Source organism: Trachypithecus francoisi, unplaced genomic scaffold (assembly GCF_009764315.1).
Source record: "Trachypithecus francoisi isolate TF-2019V2 unplaced genomic scaffold, Tfra_2.0 Contig01474, whole genome shotgun sequence".
In the NCBI taxonomy this organism is placed as follows: domain Eukaryota; kingdom Metazoa; phylum Chordata; class Mammalia; order Primates; family Cercopithecidae; genus Trachypithecus; species Trachypithecus francoisi.
This window is the reverse complement of record NW_022681435.1, coordinates 2567035-2584361: the sequence shown is the minus strand read 5'-3', so window position 1 is coordinate 2584361 and position 17327 is coordinate 2567035. Positions and strand designations below refer to the sequence as shown.

General features: G+C 37.2%; 1 protein-coding gene across 3 annotated transcripts in view; it reads right to left on the bottom strand.

Annotated features, from left to right (window-relative positions):
* The window catches only part of WDR7 (WD repeat domain 7), a 408770-nt gene that overhangs the window by 155619 nt on the left and 235824 nt on the right, over positions 1-17327 (bottom strand). For all 3 annotated transcript variants that reach the window (XM_033238435.1, XM_033238452.1, XM_033238442.1), the window contains one exon: positions 9173-9394. In XM_033238435.1, coding sequence (XP_033094326.1) covers positions 9173-9394 — 222 coding nt within the window. The remainder of the gene's footprint in view (positions 1-9172; positions 9395-17327) is intronic.

Sequence of the window (17327 nt, the reverse complement as noted above, 5' to 3'; positions counted from 1 at the left end):
ATGATCAGCTATTATTAACGTGCCTCATATTGTGCTAAGTGTTGGACAAAAATGTCTTTCAGGGTAACAAGAGATATGTATGGAGTTGGAATTAAAAAGGTGTTAAATACATGATGGTTTCTTCCTCTCTCCATTTGTTAACATAGAAAGGGCACTGGGACACACGTAAGTTAGTAGCATGCTGCAGAGGAAGCTGGCGAGGTTTCCCATCTCCTCCCCATCATGACTGAAGTCTCCACTCCTCTAAGTTCTTGGGGGTGTCTGTGGCTGACAAGTCTCAGCAGAATCCCTCTGTGGGCTTTGCCTTAGGATAAGGAAAGCTGCCTTATCCAAAGTTACACCCCCTTTCTAGTCCTCCCAACCCTTTCCCAATCCAATGACTAATTCAGGACAAGTCTGAAGGTCATCCCAGCTCCAGAGTTCCCCAAAATCAACTGAGGCCTTCTATGTAACTAAAACACAATTCAACGTCCCCCCTCTGTCTAATCCTGTTTCTCTCCCCTAAAGATAGATATTGATCCTAAGAATACCCCTGCACACAAATCTGCCTCGGAGTCAGCTGCCTTGGGAAATGACTTTTGACACTTGCCCAAAGTCAAAAAGCTAATGAGAGAGCAAAATGGAATTTACTACAGATGTGATAGCATAATTTCACAATTATAAAATGAGCAGAAGAGACCCAATGAAAGAATGAACCAAAAGACCTATAAGGAATGCCATAAAATACCTTAAAACATCCTAATAATGCCTTATTTGTGGGTTGGAATAAAAATGCAGAAAAAAAACTGAAGTGTGCTGATACAAAACAAGACAGTAGCCATCCCTGCGTGGAGAGGAAAATGGGAAGGTGATGAGGGAGATGAATTTCCTGGAATGCTTTGTATTTCACTTCAGGAACAGACGACTATTTGGACCAAAAGAAGTTTTGAAGTCAGCATAGCGCCGGCCTTTTATTTTATGCAAGAGAATGCTGCAACCCAGAGGGATACATAGCTTACCCAAGGGTATGATGTAACACTAGCCTAATCTAGGCTTCTCATTAATCTTCAGAGTCCTTCAGCTTTGTCTTCAGTATGTGATTTCAATATATGTAAAGTGTAACTCCCACAAAAGATTCATCTATGTTCAAAAAACTATAAGATACGTTACAAAACTAAGTGTGGCTTTTGAATTACGCATCAGTGTCATTCTTTCCTCCCATCAATGTGGATAACTGGGGTTTCACTACATTATGAGTTTTCACAGAACGCTTCAGGAGGAAGGTAAGAACTCACTATCTATGCCTGTAACTACATTAGCAATTAAAGTTCATTAAATATTGTATCTTAACGGCCTTATCTCAAAATGAGGATAATAATTATTATCTCATTCAATAGGATGCCATAAAGAGTAAATATTTAATGGTAGCAATGCATTCGAAATGCCACATAAACAAATACGGCAATACATATAACAGATTCCAGCAGGTTAACATTATAATAGGTTAATATTACACATGACTGATCAAAAAGAGCACATGTAAGACACAGGATCATTTAGACATCTAATTCTTTTCAAACAGGAGAGCAAGATTTAAACTGACAAATTTAAATTTAATTAAGACAACCCAATTCAAATAAGAAAGATCTTGAAAATCCCTGTGGTAGGCAAAGTTACCATCAAGGAGCTTAAGACCTCTGAGAAAAAAAAAAATAGGTTAATGGGATAAAGTTAAAAGCAAATCCATGATTACCTTTAAAATATTTTTATAACAGTTCAAATAGAATAGGCTAAGAACAAGAAAGGAAAAAAAATATCAAGGACATTCTACACATTTTAAATTGGTTCTACGAGGTACTATTTCATTCATTCTGATACACTATTCCTTGCCTGCTAGAAACTCCCCAAAATCTCTCATAAACAGAATTTACTAAGAAGCATTGCAGTCTTCCCTTCTCATATCTAGTCCTTTATCCAAAATGCTCAAAGAATAGGCCAGGTTCAAAAACACTTAAATATTTAAAAGGTTTGCATAAATTTTATTTATCTTCATTGGGAAAGTTGAGGAGAAACCATGCAAAAGTCCCTCCCCATAGTGCAGTTCAGCCCAGATTGAGCTCATGCCAGAAATACGCTCCAGAACCCCCTTACATATATATAGTTCCACTTCCTGTCTTTTAACAATCCAAAGGAGCAGTATTAAGGCCCTTCAGTTCCCAAGATTTCTTTGAAAAATCTGTTTCTACTCTGTCACAGCTTTTGAAATCCCTCTTTCCCCCTCATTCTTTCCTCTTTTTCTAGTGATAGTAGTAACAATTTTCAAATAAAATTATCACAGTTAGGGGAGTTTTGAAGTCCCCCACTATTATTGTGTTGCTATCTCATTTCTTAGTTCTAGTAGTAATTGTTCTATAAATTTGGGAGCTCCAGTGTGAGGTGTATATATATTTAAAACTGTGATATTTTCCTGTTGGGCAAGTCCTTTTATCATTACATAATGTCCCTCTTTGCTTTAAAATTTGTCTGATAAAAGAATAGCTACTTCTGCTTATTTTTGATGTCCATTTGCGTGGAATATCTTTTTCCACCCCTTTAGCTTAAGTTTATATGAGTCCTTACGTGTTCCGTGAGTGTCTTGAAGACAGCAGAAACTTGGTTGGTGCATTCTTATCCATTCTGCCATTCTGTATCTTTTAAGTGGAGCATTTAGGCCATTTACATTCAATGTTAGTATTGAGATATGAGGTATTATTCTATTCATTGTGCTTTTTGCTGCCTGAATACCTTGTTTTTTTTTTGTTGTTTTTTTTTTTAAATTTATTTTTGTTTTGTAGGTCCTGTGAGATTTATGTTTTCAGGAGGTTCTATTTTGGTGTGTTTCAAGATTTAGACCTCCTTTTAGCAGTTCTTGTAGTGCTGGCTTAGTAGTAGCAAATTCTCTCAGCATTTGTTAGTCTGAAAAACACTTTCTCTTTCCTTCATTTATGAAGCTTAGTTTTGTTGGATACAAAATTCTTGGCTGATAATTGGCTAAGGAAGCTAAAGATAGGGTCTCAATCCCTTCTAGTTTGTAGGGCTTGTGCAGAGAAATCTGCTGTTAATCTGATAGGTTTTCCTTTATAGGTACCCGGTGCTTTTGTCTCACAGCTCTTAAGATTCCTTCCTCCATCTCAACTTTAGATAACCGGATGACTATGTGCCTAGGTGATGATCTTTTTGTGATAAATTTCCCGGGTGTTCTTTGAGCTTCTTGTATTTGGATGTCTAGATCTCCAGCAAGAGTGGGAATGTTTTCCTCAATTATTCCCTCAAATATGTTTTCCAAACCTTTAGATTCCCCTTCTTCCTCAGGAACACCAATTATTCTCAGGTTTAAACAGAAGAGGTAATTTAGATCTTAGCTCATTTAATATAATGCTAAACTTCTTGGAGGTTTTGTTCATTTTTAAAAACTCTTTTTAAATTATTTTCTTTGTCTTTGTTGGATGGGGTTAATTCAAAAACCTTGTGTTTGAGTTCTGAAGTTCTTTCTTCTGTTTGTTCAATTCTATTGCTGAGACTTTCCAGTGTATTTAACATTTCTCTAAGCATGTCCTTCATTCCAGAAGTTGTGATTGTTTATTTATGCTATCTATTTCACTGAAGATTTTTCCCTTCATATCTTATATAATTTTTTTTATTTAATTACATTGAACTTCACCTTTCTCTGGTGCCTCCTTGATTAGCTTAATAATTGATCTTCTGAATTCTTTTTCTGCAATTCAGAAATTTCTTCTTGGTTTGGATCCATTGCTGGTGAGCTAGTACAATCTTTTGGAGGTATTAAAGAACCTTGTTTTGTCATGCTATCAGAATTGTTTTTCTGGTTCCTTCTTATTTGGGTAGGTTATGTCAGAGAGAAGATCTGGGGCTCAAGGCTGCTGTTTAGATTCTTTTGTCCCATGGGGTGCTCCCTTGATGTAGTGCTCTCCCCCTTCCCCTGTGGATGTGGCTTCCTGAGAGCCAAACTGTAGTGGTTATTTCTCTTCTGGGTTCAGACACCCAGAGGAGCTACCAGGCTCTGGGCTGGGACTGAGGCGTGTCTGCACAGATACCTGTGATGTGAACCGTCTTCGGTTTCTCGGCCTTGGATACCAGCACCCGCTCCAGTGAAGGTGGCCAGGGAGTGAAACAGACTCTGTGAGCATCCTTAGTTGTAGTTTTATTGCAACAGTTTTGCGTTGTTTGGCTTTTAGCCAGGAGGTGGTGTTTTCAAGAGAGCATCAGCTGTAATAGTATAGGGAGGATCAGGTGGTGGGTAGGGCCCTAGAGCTTCCAAATGATTATGTTCTTTATCTTTGCTATCAGGGCAGGTAGAGAAAGACCATCAGGTTGGGGCAGGATTAGGCATTTCTGAGTTCAGACTCTCTTTGGGCAGGGCTTGCTGCAGCTGCAGTGGGGGATGGGAGTGTGGTTCTCAGGCCCTTCTAGACATTGGCTTAGGCAAAGACTTCATGACCAAAAACCCAAAAGCAAATGCAATAAAAACAAAGATAAATACATGGAATTTAATTAAACGAAAAAGCTTCTACACAGCAAAAGAAACAACCAGCAGAGCCGGGCGCGGTGGCTCAAGCCTGTAATCCCAGCACTTTGGGAGGCCGAGACGGGCGGATCACGAGGTCAGGAGATCGAGACCATCCTGGCTAACCTGGTGAAACCCCGTCTCTACTAAAAAATATAAAAAACTAGCCGGGCGAGGTGGCGGGCGCTTGTAGTCCCAGCTACTCGGGAGGCTGAGGCAGGAGAATGGCGTAAACCCGGGAGGCGGAGCTTGCAGTGAGCTGAGATCCGGCCACTGCACTCCAGCCTGGGCGACAGAGCAAGACTCCGTCTCAAAAAAAAAAAGAACCAGCAGAGTAGACAGACAATCCACAGAGTGGGAGAAAATCTTCACAATCTGTACATCTGACAAAGGACTAATATCCAGAATCTACAAGAAACTCAAATCAGTAAGAACAAACAATTCCATCAAAGTGGCTAAGGACATGAATAGACACTTTTCAAAAGGAGATATACAAATGGCTAACAAACATATGAAAAAATGCTAATTATCAGGGAAATGCAAATTGAAACCACAATGAGATACCACCTTTCTCCTGCAAGAATGGCCATGATCAAAAAATCAAAAAATAATAGATGCTGTTGTGTATGTTATGAAAAGGGAACACTTTTACACCACTGGTAGGAATGTAAACTAGTACAACCACTATGGAAAACAGTGTGGAGATTCCTTAAAAAAACTAAGAGTAGAACTACCACTTACTCCAGCAATCCCAATACTGGGTATCTACCCAGAGGAAAATAAGTCATTATATGAATAAGATACCTGCACACCCATGTTTATAGTGGAACAATTCGTAATTGCAAAAATATGGAATCAGCCAAAATGCTCATCAATCAATGATTGGATAAAGAAATTGTGGTATATATACATACCATGGAATACTACTCAGCCACAAAAAGGAATGAAATATTGGCAAAAGAAACCTGGATGGAATTGGAGACCATTATTCTAAGTGAAGTAACTCAGGAATGGAAAACCAAACACCATATGTTCTCACTCATATGTGGGAGCTAAGCTATGATGTTGCAAAGGCACAAGAATGATACAATGGACTTTCAGGATTCAGGGGAAAGGGTGGGAGCGGGTGAGGGATAAAAGATTACACACTGGGTATAATGTACACTGCTAGGGTGATGGGTGCACCAAAATCTCAGAAATCACCAGTAAAGAACTTATTCATGTAACCAAACAACACTTATTCCTCCAAAACTTATTGAAATTAAAAACAAACAAACAAACAAAAAAACCGAGAGATTAAATGAACTTTTAAAAAAGCTGTAAACAGATACAAATTTAAAAATAAAATTATTACAGTTAAAAGAAAAATCATATAGAAGCTAATTCAGAAATAAAAGTATTTTGCATAAAGATAAACTGTGGTTAGAAACGTGATGACAACAGTACTCTTTTACATAACTAGGATAATGAGATATAAACTAACCTACCCAGCATCCAGCCCGGAGCCTGAACGCAACTAATCACCAATTCATTAATTTACCATGTTCCTACATTTATATACAGATATTTCTACTAAGCAATGGAAAAATTCTAAAGGAAACAGCATTTATTTTCACTTTCCTTGCAAGAAAATATCAAATACAAAAGGATGGTGTTGAGAAATTACACAAAACGTATTAGACTTAATCAGTGGTCTTCAAAATAGGCAACCCTCTTCAAATGGGAGTATCTTAAAAGTTTCAAGGAATAGATAGTTTTAGAAGCACAGATAGTTTTAAGACCTAGGTAGTTTAAAGGAATTGATCTCTGGGTGTTAAATTTGCTAATGAACTCCTTCCCTAAAACTGTGAGGGTAGAAATTTCCACTTCAAAGAAAATAATCAAGGATTTAAGATTTCTGATTTTTAATGGGAAGTTTGTTCAGGTATTTATTAAAAATTGATGATGATGGATATGAAATAGTTAAATATCCTACTGAATATATTAGAAAGAGCCATAAGTTTTATTCTTAAACATCAATATTCACAATCTCCTCAAGATACTGTGAAAATACATTTTGCAATTAAAAAGTTGTTGCTGTCAACATAAAATGTGCAAAGGATTAGCTATTTCTTGATACTCTCAGGGAGATATTGAGCAACAAAGTTTGAAAGCCACCATACCAAATCACATCAAAGTTTCATTAACCTCTAAAGTCTAATGCCAAGCTTCTAAATAAGGACCTACTCTACATGTGTTAAGTCCTGGGCTGTCTGAAGTGACAGATAAGCTAAACTAATTCAAGAGCCCTTTGTAGAAATGGTGAGATTTGAGCAGGGTTTTAGGATTGGAAAGCAGGGATCTTGAAGAACTTGAGAAAAGATAAATAAGCCTGAGTGGGGAGGTAGGGGCCAGTAAGCACGTAGTTGTTGGCCGTAGAGGGAGAGTAATGTGCCCAGGTGGAGAAGGGAAATGGTTCTCAGGTCGCCAGGCACTTGAGTTCAGGTTTAGGTTTTACTACTTTTTGGCTGAGTCACTTTGAAGAAGTCTTAAGTTTATTTTGAAGATCAAATGAGAGGAAAGACAGGAAAGAAAGTGTTTTTTAAATTGTAAAGTTATAGCCAGGGGTGGTGGCTCATGCCTGTAATCTCAGCACTTTGGGAGGCTGAGGTGGGTGGATCATTTCTGGCCAGGAGTTTGAGGCCAGCCTGGCCAACATGGGGAAACCCTGTCTCTATGAAAAATACAAAAATTACCCAGTCATGGTGGCCTACACCCGTAATCCTGGCTACTCGGGAGGCTAAGACAGGAGGTTGCAGTGAACCAAGACCACGCCACTGCACTCCAGTCTGGGTGACAGAGAGAGACTCTGTCTCAAAAAATAAAATAAAATAAATAAATAAATTGCAAAGTTATAGTACGTATTAGTCATTAAGCCCTTTCCAACTGGGAGCCACTGAACAGCAGCAGTTTGCATAATGGTCAAAAGCATGAGCTCTGGAACAACAGACTAGATGGAAACAAAAACTCCTTTGCCAAAGGTTAGCTAAAACCTCTCTCTGCCCTACCAGCTTTATGCATAAAGTGGAGATAAGAGGCATCCACTTTACAGGGTATCATGAGAGTGAAGTGAGTTAATGAATGTAAAGAGCTAAAAAGTGCTCAAAATAGTTGCATTTTTGTGGTTGTTGGTGGTATTGTTTAAATTTAAATTTTATTACTCTGATTCTCAAATTGAGATAAAGAGATTATCACTAAGTATTTGCTGAATGAGGTCTTTCAGAAAACAGTTATAGGAGGGGCAGCTAAGTCTACTGAAGGGCTTTCATAATAAAAGTCACTAACATGGCCCTCAGTTTTACAGCAAGAGTATGTGACAATGGTCCAGTGAAGTTCACTGCTGTCATAAATAACAAAGTAACATGCATCTTTTTCTCTTGCTTAAAATCCAAAAGCAAAGGGATCTATTCCATTTTGTTCTACAAGAATATTTTGTGATATATTCAGTTGGACCATATTTGTTCCTTAAGAGGACACAATTTATTGGAAATAATTTTGCCATATGGTGCCACATGACACTTTGACCTTACTGAAAGGAGTTCTGACACTGAACAACCAAAGAGCTTATTTTTAAGCACCCTTACCTATTATTAACATACCAAGCACAACCAAAGACAGTAGAATGACAAAGACAGTAGAATGACATAGCCCTGGCCGGGCACGGTGGCTCAAGCCTGTAATCCCAGCACTTTGGGAGGCCGAGACGGGTGGATCACGAGGTCAGGAGATCGAGACCATCCTGGTCTACACGGTGAAACCCCGTCTCTACTAAAAAATACAAAAAACTAGCCGGGCGAGATGGCGGGCGCCTGTAGTCCCAGCTACTCGGGAGGCTGAGGCAGGAGAATGGCGTAAACCCAGGAGGTGGAGCTTGCAGTGAGCCGAGATCGCGCCACTGCACTCCAGCCTGGGCGACAGAGCGAGACCCCGTCTCAAAAAAAAAAAAAAAAAAAAAAAAAAAAAAAGAATGACATAGCCCTTTGAATTTTGATTGTTATAGTCTATAGTCATTTAAAAACTGTTACTGGAATATTTTTTAAATTACAGGGGTAATTCATAATTCATCATGTATGCTCTTTTTCATAAACACATGTATTATTTATATGTATTATTACATATGCAAGTTTATTAATATGCCCATTAATTTAACAAATATGTTTATTTATTTATTGAAAGGAGAATGAATATATTTTCTTTTCAAAAGACAAGATTGGTGTTCCACCCCACCCCTGACTTTTCAAACCACATTCAGAGCAAATTGCATTGTTTTCCAGAAATTATTTTAAAAGCTTTAACTCGAATCTAGCTTTCATAAATTCTGGCTAAAATCTTGACTAACAATGCAAAAATACAAAGGTCAGAAATGTGTTATTTTAAGAAAAGCATTTAAAAGACGATGTTTTAACTTTTAAAAAGGAGTTCAGGTTACTGTAACTAATGGGAAATGTGCCAGATTGAACTGCTTTCTAACTTCATGCAAGCAATCTAAATGAGCTAAAACTCAGGATATATTCAATATTATGAGATTTTTGCTGACAAATAATATGTACTAAGAAGCAACAGATCAGCATTAGAAATTTTAAAACTTACAAGTATGTCTGGCCAGCGAGTAGTTGGATCCACCACTAGTCAATCCGAATCCCTCAGGAATTTGGCTAGAGCTTCGAGGTCTGGTCAATAGTTTAGGAGGTTCAATTTCAGCACCAAATTCAGCTCCTATTACTCCAAGTAAAACAATAGCAGTAGCTTGCTTCCGTCTTTCCTCATAAGATGTAGAAATTTTTTTCATTTGTGGGACACTTGATAAGCAACCTGAAAACCAAAACATAGAATCTCAATTTAAAACAAATCAATACAAAAAAAAAAAGATATATGATTAGAAAACCATTCGAGACTGCACATTCAGGCAAGAATAGTATTTTCAGCAAATGGCACTAGGACAAAAATGGTTACTCGCATGTAAAAGAATGAATTTAGACAGACCCCTATCTCTAACCTTCCAAAAAAAAAAAAAAAACCCTGAAAATTGATCATAGTCCTACATACAAAAGCTAAAACAAAAAAACTGTAAGAAGGCAACATAGATGTATATGTTTGTAATTTTGGGTTATATAATGATTTCTTAGATATGAGACCAAAAGCATGAGTAATTTTTAAAAATTTTTACATAGGATTTCATCAATACTAAAAACTTTTGTGCTTGAAAAGACAGAATCGAGAAAGGATAAAGACAACCCACAGATTCAAGAAACTACTGTCAAATCAATCTATCTAATAAAAATTATTTCCAGAATATACAAAAACTCTTATGGCTCAATAATAAGAACAATCTGAATAGATATTTTTCCAAAGTTGCATGAATGATCAATGTGCACATGAAAAGATGCCAAACATCATTAGTCATTAGGAAAATGCAAAGCAAAACCACAATGAGATACTACTTCACATTCACTAGAATGGCTGCAATAAAAAAGACCATTAGAGTGCTGCTGAGGATACACAGAAACGGAAAGCCTCATGCTTTGTTGTTGGGCATGATAAAAATGGCATAACTACTTTGGAGACAGTTTGGCAGTTTCTCAACAGGTTAGACATAGAGTTACCATGTGGCCCAGCAATTCCACTCCAACGTATCTCTCAAACAGAAATGACACACATGTACACATAAAGACTTGTACATGGATGCTCACAGCAGCATTATTCAAAATAGCCTGGGAAACGACTTACATGCCCATCAACTAAAGAATAAAGAAAATGTATTAGGTTGGTGCCAAAGTAATTGCAGTATTTGCCATTACTTTCAGTGGCAAAAACAACAATTACTTTTGTACCAACCAAAGTATATCCATACAAAATTAGATTACTCAGCAATAAAAAACAAATGAAGTACTGATACATACCACAGGAATGACACTGAAAACATTATGCTAAGGGGAAGAAGTTGGTCACAAAAGACCATATATTGTATGACTCCATTTATATGAAATGTTCAGAATAGGCAAATCCATAGAGACAGAAAGCAGATTAGTGGTTGGCTGGAGTGGGGGTAAAATGGTTAACAATGACTAATTAGTACTAGTCTTAGGGAGTAATGAAAGTGTTGTAAAATTAGATTGAGGTAATATCTGCACAACCCCAAATATGCTAAGAATCACTGAATTCAACATTTTAAAAGGATGAATTTTACAGAACATAAATCTTATCTCAATACATTTTTTTTTAGAAAGATTGCTCATTTAGTAATTTATTAATTTGCCCATTAATTTCACAAATATTTATTGGGCATCTACTTTGGATCAGAAAATTACAAGCATGAAAATAAACAGTTCAGTTTTCTAAGAATCTCACAAGTGCATGAAAAAAAGAGAGTACATTGGATTTAAGACTCAAAGGGAAAGTTTTCCAGGCAATAAGAGGGATGGGCCATACGTGGAGAAGAAGGATGATTATTTCATCCAACATGGCCCAGAATGCAAAACAGCAATCAGATATTTGAAGAAATACTTGTTACTGCAGCAAAGCTCAGCACAGTTTTATATTCAGAAGAAAGATTAGAAGGATACTAAAAAATAATTAAAACAATTTTATATATTTATTAGAATATCAATAAAAAGGGAATAATAGGAATTATCTAATACATAATATTACTTCTTAAAATTTCCTTTCTTAACCTCACTCTTGCTACGTTTTTTAAGACTTATACAGTTCTGCCCCTTTTTAGTTCTATTCTATTCTAAAAATAGTCTACCATTATTTTTTGCTTGATATTTATTATGCAATATTATAAGCATCCACAGAATTAGTAGAAAATATATAAAGCAATCATGACGAACATGTATACAACTAATGAACTTTATAAAATACTGATGTTTTTCCAAAGGTTTCCAATTTTTATAAAGTAATTAACTAACCTGGGTATTATCAAAGCCCACCATGGACTGTCTTGACCTCACTGCCTTGCCCTCCTGCCCTAAAGGTCACCACAATTCTGACCTTATCAAATTTTATATCTATTATATAATTATATCAATGTTACCTGAAATAAATTAATATATTTTCTGGCCTTGAACTATGCTTCCATATCTGGGGTAAACCCTGGATAAACAAACGTATGCATGGATAAGCAGTGACAGATTGATAACACCAACAGATAAACACACCAACAGACAGACCCTGAACTAAATTTGCTAATAAGCTTTTTTATATCCATGCCCATAAGTGAGACTGGTCTATAATTTTCTTTTCATATTCTACACTTAGTATTAACATAATACAAGCCTCAAAAAACCAGTTAAGTAACGTTCACTCTCTCAGTCCCTGAGGTTCCCCTTCCATCATTGCTTAAAACCAGTTGAAGGATTCTTGAAGTTTCATGAAAATTCTCCTCTGAAACTATTTTTTTTTTTTTTTTTTGAGGCGGAGTCTTGCTCTGTCGCCCAGGCTGGAGTGCAATGACCGGATCTTGGCTCACTGCAAGCTCCGCCTCCCGGGTTTACGCCATTCTCCTGCCTCAGCCTCCCGAGTAGCTGGGACTACAGGCGCCCGCCACCTCGCCCGGCTAGTTTTTTGTATTTTTTAGTAGAGACGGGGTTTCACCGTGTTAGCCAGGATGGTCTCGATCTCCTGACCTCGTGATCCGCCCGTCTCGGCCTCCCAAAGTGCTGGGATTACAGGCTTGAGCCACCGCGCCCGGCCCCTCTGAAACTATTAAGAGTCTGCATCTTGAGACACTCCCTGTCTGCAGTCACAGGGTAGGATATGGTGGCAAAAGCAGCAGGATGAAGGAAGGAATATTTATTACGAATTCATATTATTTAAGAGCTCCTTATTTAGACTTTCTTCTTCTTGAGTCATTTCTGGCAGATTATAATTTTAAAAGAATTATCTATTTCATCTACATTTTCAAATTTATTGGTATGAAATTATTTACAGTGTTCTCTACATGATTTAAAAAAACTCAAGTACAGCAGCAGCTATGGGTCCTTTAAACATTGTGCATTTATACCTTCTCTAATATTATTTTTTATGCTTTTCTTAAAGTTTTGCTGGAAATATATGTTTTATCAGATTATTTTTGTTTTGGTTTTTATTTTTATTTTTGTACAGACTGGGTTTCACTATGTCTCCCAAGGTGGTCTCGTACTCCTGGCCTCAAGTGATCTTCCTGCCTTTGCCTCCCAAAGTGCAGGGATTACAGGCATGAACCACTGTGCCCAGCCTCAAATTAGTTTTAAAAAGTACTTTGGTTTTGATCTTTTGTATTATGGCTTTCTATCTTATTAATTTCTGCTCTTATTTTTATTATTTCTCCTTCTACTGTCTTTAGATTATCTCTTTCTTCTCTCTGTTTTGCTTCTAGTTTCCATGTTGAATAGCACTCACTTATTTTCACCATTTTACATTATGGTTAACATTGCCAGTCACATATTTAATACATGCATTTCCCTCTTCTTCTTTATCAATTCCTTCCTGAGTAGCAATGCACTCAGATCTTTTCGATGTCCTTTCAGGAACTGAGGAAGCCATAGCCAAGCTCCTGGCTTTAAACTTTATTCATGATGTATTTTAAGTCCTCTTTAGCTCATAGGAGCCAAAAGCCTGCTTTTGGAAAGCAGCTAATGGTTTCGGCCCAGATCATTACATTTCTATTTCATTGCTGGTTCACAGAGATATCTTTTTTGAGCCTAGTTATGTCTCTTTGGTTTTCTCTTTGTATATTTTATCCATCATAGCATGTATTTGGCACAGAAGGATTAAAAAAGTGAACTCCTGGAGCCATCTTGATTGGAGGTCAGCTTTCTGCTCTTTCTAATATTAATCCACCCAATTTTTCTGGCCACTTTCAGTTCTTTGCACTATATGTTGATTAAATGAGTATAACAAGGGTCAAAGCTCAGTATGCCAACCCGGAAATTAGCAGCAAGGCCCTCTGAATAGTTTTTGGTATTTTGTTTCATTTTATCTATTTATTTAACTTTGTCCTTCTGTATTACTGGAGGTAAGACAAACTAAAGAGGTGCCAAACCACGAGAGCAAATGTATGGCAAGCTGAAGACTTCTAACCTATAGCTAACTGAAAGCCATTGAATAGTTTTGTATAAAGTGGTGATGTTACATTCATTCACTGTTGGATCATGGTAGTGGCAGTATGGTGGATGAACTGTGAGGTCAAACAAGACTGGTGTCAAGGAAAACCAAAAGAAGACTCACACAATGATCAGGTGAAGAACAGTAAGAACCAGTGGTGGTGGCAGTTCATTCCATCCATTATTGAACTCAGTTATTCAACATGTAAGAATTGCAGGTCTTGTGTATGCCTGGCATTATGCTACATAAAAATTAATACAGTTAAGAAAAGTAAAGCCCTGTGCTCATTGAACTTAACGGCTACTAAACAGGCATTGGACATGTGTAGGTTACAGAACCAATGAGAACTTTCTGGATCGAAAAAACATTATGTTTAAGAACTTAAAGCATGAAGGAGTCTGTGGATTTCTATTTCAAGGACAGGTAAGCTGGCTGGAACTCTATAACCCTAGAGGAGAACTGCAGAAAATGAGGCAGGAGAGGCAGGCAAGGGTCAGATCATATATGATTCTGTAAGTCATATGCACATTCCAATTTGTATCCCACAAACAGCGGGAAGGTATGCAAATGGGTTTTAAACTACAGAACAGCTTAATTAGATTTAGGGTTTCAAAAATCGACTGTAAGCATAGTATAAAGAATATTAGAAGTGGGGTGATCATTTGGGGGTACTGTAGAAATCAAGATGAGAGATTACAGTGGATTTGGTTTTGTGATGTTAAACAGAAGACACAGGAAGTGGAGAGCTTTACAATACATGGTGAGGTCTGAGAAGATGGAAATATGGCAGAAAATTTTGAGATGACATATCCTAAGTTCTTTTAAAAAATACTGATTAAAACAAAACAGAACAAAACAGAACAGAACAAAACAACCCTGGCAACAAAAGTAGATACAGCCTTTCCAGAAGCTGACTTTAAAAAACTTCTGGAGGACATGACTTTATAGTATACACTTTAAATTCCATTATTTAGCTGTGCTGAAAGGCACAAAAAAATCTGGATGTTGGCAAGAAGACCTAGTTGAGTCTAAGAAATGGAAATTATAGGATATTATAAAGAATCTAATAATTGAAAGTGAGAAAGTGGCATTAAAGTATGTAAGGGAAAAAGGTGGGTTAGTTATCTAGAAAACTAAGATGGTAACACCGGAGTATTACTTACTTGGATTCCTAAAATATTTGGTGCAATTATGAGTATAAAAAAGAATTCTTGTTGTTGCTGGTATGGTTTCTTAGCTTCTGTACATCATATTTTATTTTTTCTTTAAGTTAGTTCTGGATGTTTGCCATTCACTTTTAGGTAGTGTATAGTAAGAAAAAATCGAAAAGGAGCCCACAGATAATAGATTTATCTTTAAAACTATTCTGATTGCTCATGTAAAAGTTTAGTTATGACCCATTTTCTTAATTTGTTGAATTTCGTATAGGATATTTCTGATCACATGCAGGTTGATTAATAATGATGATCCTCCAATGTTACAAATTACTTTGTCATGATAAATCATATTTTGTGAATTATATTTCTTTTTTTTTTTTTGAGACGGAGTCTTGCTCAGTCGCCCAGGCTGGAGTGCAGTGGCCAGATCTCGGCTCACTGCAAACTCCACCTCCTGGGTTCACGCCATTCTCCTGCCTCAGCCTCCCAAGTAGCTGGGACTACAGGCGCCCACCACTTCGCCCGGCTAGAATTATATTACTTATAAAAATATTTTAAATTAATATTTAAAATATCTTCTAGTCTGATACCAAAGTATGCATTTCTCTCTCTTCATGGAAATTTTCTAGCTTTTTAAAGACAGAGAGGAAATGTCAGTAAAAAAGTATTAGCAGGTGTATGCTATTACAGATTCAAAGTATGACACCAATCTGTGATAGCTATGGTAACTAAAGGGAAGAAACCACCTAAATGCGCCACCATACTAAGAAGAAAAAAAAATCAATAATCATTGCCTCTGTGTTTAGAAGGACCTTAATTCTAGAAAAACTGATATTTAACATTTTGATAATCTGTATCTCAGGATATGCATTTAAAACCAATTTTGTTTATGTATAAGAACAGGCACAAGGAGGAAAAGCTCTGTGGCACTGCATCTAGATTCATGTACTACATATTTTACTCTTTACATAGCATTCTTGAAACAGGAAGCAAACCCAGCTCCCCTCCCCCATGTCTCAGCAAGAGCATGCTCCATAACAATAGTTCAAAGGAAAGCTCTATTCTGCAGTTGCACTGATTGTTCTGTCAGCTGACCTCTGCAGAAGGGAATTGCTAACCGCTGCCTTGCTCCTTAGCTGACAAATGAATGATCGCAGCTCCATCTATTTTCACTATGGCTGCCTCTAGCCCAGGTGCTCAGACAGAGAGCCTGGTGTGACATCTTAGATCAAGATGAATTGGCACAAACTCCTGATCCAAGATTGTTTTATACCATTTAATTTAGTTTCTTCCCCTGCTTGGATGAGCACAGCTCTGGTTATGGATTTCTATTCTAATGTACTGAAGCAGGCCCTGAAAGAAGCCAATGAAGCAGCTGCTGGAGCAAGGGACTGCAGGGATACTGATCAATAGGCAAGGCATTGACCCCAGCCGTTCAGCCTCTGCAACGGCCACTGCTTGAAGCGGGAGGGGCACAGAAGCACACATGGGCTGCTTCCAGTAGGAAATGAAACAACAGGGGCATTTGGTGAGCTCCGCCTCCATCCCTGCTCCCCTACCTTCTTTATGTTCCTTTTGTTTAATTGCCTCAATTTTGTCTTAACTCCCACTCCAGGGGAAGGAATTAAGACTTTAGGGAAGTTTTAACAGTGTACTTTCAAACACTCATTTGTAAATTTTTATCCCTAAGCTAACAGAAAGAATCGTAACAGGTGCCCTCTGCTAAGTGCCCAAATATGAAATCTAAATTAGCTGTCAAATACATCCCTTGGTGTAGTTTAAAGGTTGGCACGTCCATAGGCTCATAAGAACACCATCCAACTGGCAATTAACACTACTGATGCTGAAATTCTACAGTATGTAATTTTTGTCAGTATTCAGATCTAAAAAGATGATAGCCCTTCATTAACAAGGAAAGAGGTAAAAAAGAAGCAGAGGAGTCCCTAAAGGAGACACTGACTGATTAGTGATTCTGTAAGGTAGAGATGCCCATCCCTGCCACTGTTCTAAAAATAATACAGCAATTTCTCATTCCTATAATTTTTCAAATTTGGAAATATCTTTAAATTATTGGCTTGCCTGTACTTTCTTTTAATAGAAGAAATATATAATTAGTTGCAATGTTTTCCTACAAATAAAATGACAACCAAATGGAAGATTTTGAGATATTAAAAATAAAATAATTCTGTAAAAGTAAACCTTTCTACAGTTTCATTTGTCTCATGAAAATTTGGTATTTTTTTCACAGAGACATACATGCCTCCATTTAATCATGCTAAGGGGTGACATAGAGATCCATTTTCTTGACAGGACGGTTGATCACCCTATCACAGTAAGAAAATTAATACCTTCAACTAGCCCTGTGTGGAAAACAGAAGCTACATGCGATGGTAAAGGACATTGATGTTCTACATTTTAAGTTGCAAACAGAATACATGTTCTGTGTGAAAATGATATGTAGTCTCATTATTGGGTTACTTATAACAAAATATGAGGCTTTA